This window comes from Neophocaena asiaeorientalis, unplaced genomic scaffold, assembly GCF_003031525.2.
Source record: "Neophocaena asiaeorientalis asiaeorientalis breed wild unplaced genomic scaffold, Neophocaena_asiaeorientalis_V1.1 scaffold629, whole genome shotgun sequence".
NCBI lineage: Eukaryota > Metazoa > Chordata > Mammalia > Artiodactyla > Phocoenidae > Neophocaena > Neophocaena asiaeorientalis.
This window is the reverse complement of record NW_020175468.1, coordinates 5,335,369-5,338,968: the sequence shown is the minus strand read 5'-3', so window position 1 is coordinate 5,338,968 and position 3,600 is coordinate 5,335,369. Positions and strand designations below refer to the sequence as shown.

At 55.4% G+C, this 3,600-nt stretch overlaps 1 protein-coding gene across 1 annotated transcript in view; it reads left to right on the top strand.

The window, feature by feature from the left end:
• The first annotated feature begins 6 nt into the window (after positions 1-6).
• Positions 7-3,600, top strand: part of BCL3 (BCL3 transcription coactivator) — a 9,105-nt gene continuing 5,511 nt past the window's right edge. Inside the window, exons 1-2 of the mRNA XM_024768650.1 lie at positions 7-188; positions 1,903-2,056. Of these exons, the coding sequence (XP_024624418.1) occupies positions 1,935-2,056 (122 nt within the window). The 5' untranslated portion in view covers positions 7-188; positions 1,903-1,934. The remainder of the gene's footprint in view (positions 189-1,902; positions 2,057-3,600) is intronic.

The window sequence follows — 3,600 nt, the reverse complement described above, 5'->3', positions numbered from 1 at the left end:
CGGACCCCCAGGCGCCGCGCTGCCGCTCCGCAAGCGCCCTCTGCGTGCGCCCTCCCCGGAGCCCGCCGCCCCCCGCGGCGCTGCGGGCCCCATCGTCCCCCCGGATCCCCTCCGCGGTGGCTTAGACACGCCAGCGGTGCCTGCGCCCCCCCACGGCCTGGCCCGGCCAGAAGCAATTTACTACCAGGGTGAGTGGCTTCCGCGGGTCATGGCCGGGTGGGGGCCAGGCAGTGCAGAGGGTCACTACCGGAGCCAGGGGCAGAGCTCCGACGTAATATACGGGGCCTCGGGCAGCTGAGGGACAGAAGCCAAGGTCCCAAGGGCACAGATATGGGGTTCATGGGGAGCTGGGCGCACAGCCTGAGGTCCCAGGGGTGCAGATATGGGAGCTTCAGGGAGCAGTGCCTTGGAACACAGGTATCGGGGTTGTAGGAAGGCTGGGTGTCAGGGGGCCCTGAGGGATAGAGCCCAGGGTCCGAATGCCACATATAGGGAGCTAGGAGACAGTGCCCAGCAGTACAGAAATGGGTTCTCAGGGAATCAAGCCCCGGGAACTCTTTAGAACCCAGATATCTAGGGTTATAAGGAATCAGCACTTGGACCCAAGAAACTGGGGTCCTGGCATCCCGAACTATATGTGCGGTCAAAGGAAGTCAGAGGAACAGAGACTGGGGTTCTAAGGAGACAGATATTAAGGATCCCCGGATGTCAAAATCTCGGGAACCAAGATATCGGGAGACGATGGGAATTAGGAGAACGACGTTGGAGTTCTGAGCACCCCAATATCTGGGATCACAAGGACCCAAGGAAACCGATCCAGATACCAGGGGTCCTTAAGGAGCCAGCAGGCCAGAGATCTGGGGTTCTGAGCACCCAGTTCTGTGTGCTTGCAAGTGACCAGTGTGTTCGCTGGGGTCACAAGTTCAGGTGGCCTTAGGGGGCTTGGGCTCAGTCTAAGAATTGGGGGCAGGACTGGGGAGTTCTGGGACTCAAGGATTTAGAGCCAGGAAGAAGGATTCAGGGGTCTCTGGGCAGAAGGCCTCGGGGTGTCAAGACCTGGTATTGGACATGCAAGGACCAGGAAACTTGGGGGTTCAGGAATGGAAACCCCCAAGGACCAGGAGAAGACAGAGAAGGCCAAAATCCATTTTCTGGATCCTGTCTTCATCCCTGACCTCCAGGAGGGGGTGGCCCCTCCCACAGCTGTGCCCACCTCACGATCTCGGAGTGACCCTCAGAGCTGCAGAGACCACATGCCTAGTGCCTCCAGACCTTTGCCCAGTTTCTGCACCTTCCACCCCGTCAGAGTACAGCTTCAAGCTGTGCATCAGGAGGCCGGTCACAGCCTTCTCCTTTTTTCCTATTCCCCCGATGAGAACCTGGGCCTCAGTTTTCCCCATCTGTGTGATGGGTGGATATGGATTTGCCTGCTACCATGGTCCCTTCCAGCACTTTGATCTGAACATGTTTCTGGCACCATTCCCTCTCCCCAAACTCTGTACACATTCACCCCACACCCTACATCCAGTGCTTCATCCATCCTTACCTCCCTCAGCCACAAATTCACTCAGCAAACAGGCCCTGAGGTCCCCCTGCTGAGTGATGATGGGGGTTCAGTCCTTAAGGGACTCTCTGCCTAGTGGGAGATGGGGCATCAGACACAAGTAAAGATGTGACAGTGAGAGTGTCCTGGGCTGGGGCGGGGGGTGGGCTGGCGGAAGCTACGGGAGCCCAGAGGAGGGATGCGGTAGAGGAGTTTGTCTTGCACCTTGAGGACTCAGTAGGAGATGCAAAAGGGACCTGGGAAAAAGGGCAGGTGACACGCAGTAGCGAAGGCCGGGAGGTGGAGGATGGGTTGAGGATCTGTGGGCTTGGTCTCACACATGTCCTTTCTCTGCCCAGGACCTTTACTGTCCCTGTACCCCACCCCAACAATGGGCTCCCCCTTTCCTCTGCTGAACCTGCCTACACCCCTGTACCCCATGATGTGCTCCATGGAACACCCCCTGTCGGCTGACATCGCCATGGCCACCCATGCGGACGAGGACGGAGACACGTGAGTGACAGTCCCCCATTCATGGAGGGCAGTAGGGAGTGGGGAGACCAACCTTCCACCCACCTCACCCACCCACCACAGCACAGGGGCACTCAGCGTGGGCTTTCAAGTTACCTGCACCAGAGTTAGAACCCTGTCTCCACCGCTGTGTGACTCTGAGCAAGCCCCTTTCCCTCTCTGGACCTCAGTTTCCTCTTCTGAAAAATTGGGCACCCTGAGAGCACTTACCTCCCAGGAGTGTTTTTGGAGCAGTGGGCTTCAAATGTTTTATCAAAATCCCAAAATGAGGAAGACATCTCACTGACCAATGTATTATACGAACTATACATGTTAAACTCCTAGCACTGAGCCTCGCAGATTGCCTGTTCAATATGTATTAATTACTGGTATTATTATCGTTATTGCTTTTTACTAAACCCAGCACATACACGCACATATAAACTTGAAATAAAAATTGCACAGAACAAAACAACACTCACCCTTCCGACTTGGGATCTACTGTGGGATTTTCTATTCTCGTCTTATGTCATTGTTTCCTGGCCATAGCCCACTAAATTAACTTGACGACCCCTTAAGTTGACTTCCCAAATCTCATGGTTTTATCATCTGCCGTTTGAGGGGCCATGCTTCTGAGCAGCACAAAGCTGCTGAAAAATCCTGCATGGGAGGGCCTAGCACATAGTAAGCACTCGATATACTTGACCGCCATGGTTATTGTTATCCTATCGACCTCGGTTTGAATCTCAGCCGGCCACTTTCTCACCCCTCTCTACCTCAGTTTCCCCCTGTAAAGACAGGAAGCATAAGATGAGGGTCTCTGTGAGGCAGAAATGAAATGATTTCTATAAAGCGATTGTCTGGGACTGGGGTTTGGGGACTGGAAACCACAGGTGGAGATGGGATGGACAAGCCTATTTCTACAAGGAAAGGGGGGCGCCTCCACCACTGGCTCCTGGGTGACTTCACATCCCCGAGCCTCAGTTTCCCTATTTGGAAATCCGGGCTCATAATCACAATTAGGATTCAGTGCGGTGATGTACATACAAACAGTGCATAGAACGGAGGGGGGTGCACACAGTAGGTGCTCAGTACATGGGAGTGGCTTTTGGTTGGTTGAACAGAGCTCCCAGGGTTGTCGTGGACTTATCCTTGTGAACCCAAGCAGGAGACAGTACCTGAGATATACATATACAGGGCTCGGTAAAGCTAGTTCCCGCCCACTCTGGGTACGTCTGGGGTCATCAGTGAAATAGATTTAATTTGTATCTGTCCCCAGGGGTGATTTGTTTGCAACCTGTGAAAGCAGGGTGCAGAGGCGACCTGGCACACCAGTCTCCAGCCCCACACCCCAGCCGCCTTCCCCGCCCTCCCCGCTCTCCCCCAAAGCAAACACTTCTGCCTCAGCTGCCTGTTGGGGGAAATCCCTTCCCGCGGAACCTGACCGCAGCCCAGCTGCTCTGCCTCCCCCACGTCAGCACCCGTCACTCACTCACAGCCTCCCCCTCCTGGCGCTCCCTCTAACCTTAACCCCTTCCGCTGGGGCC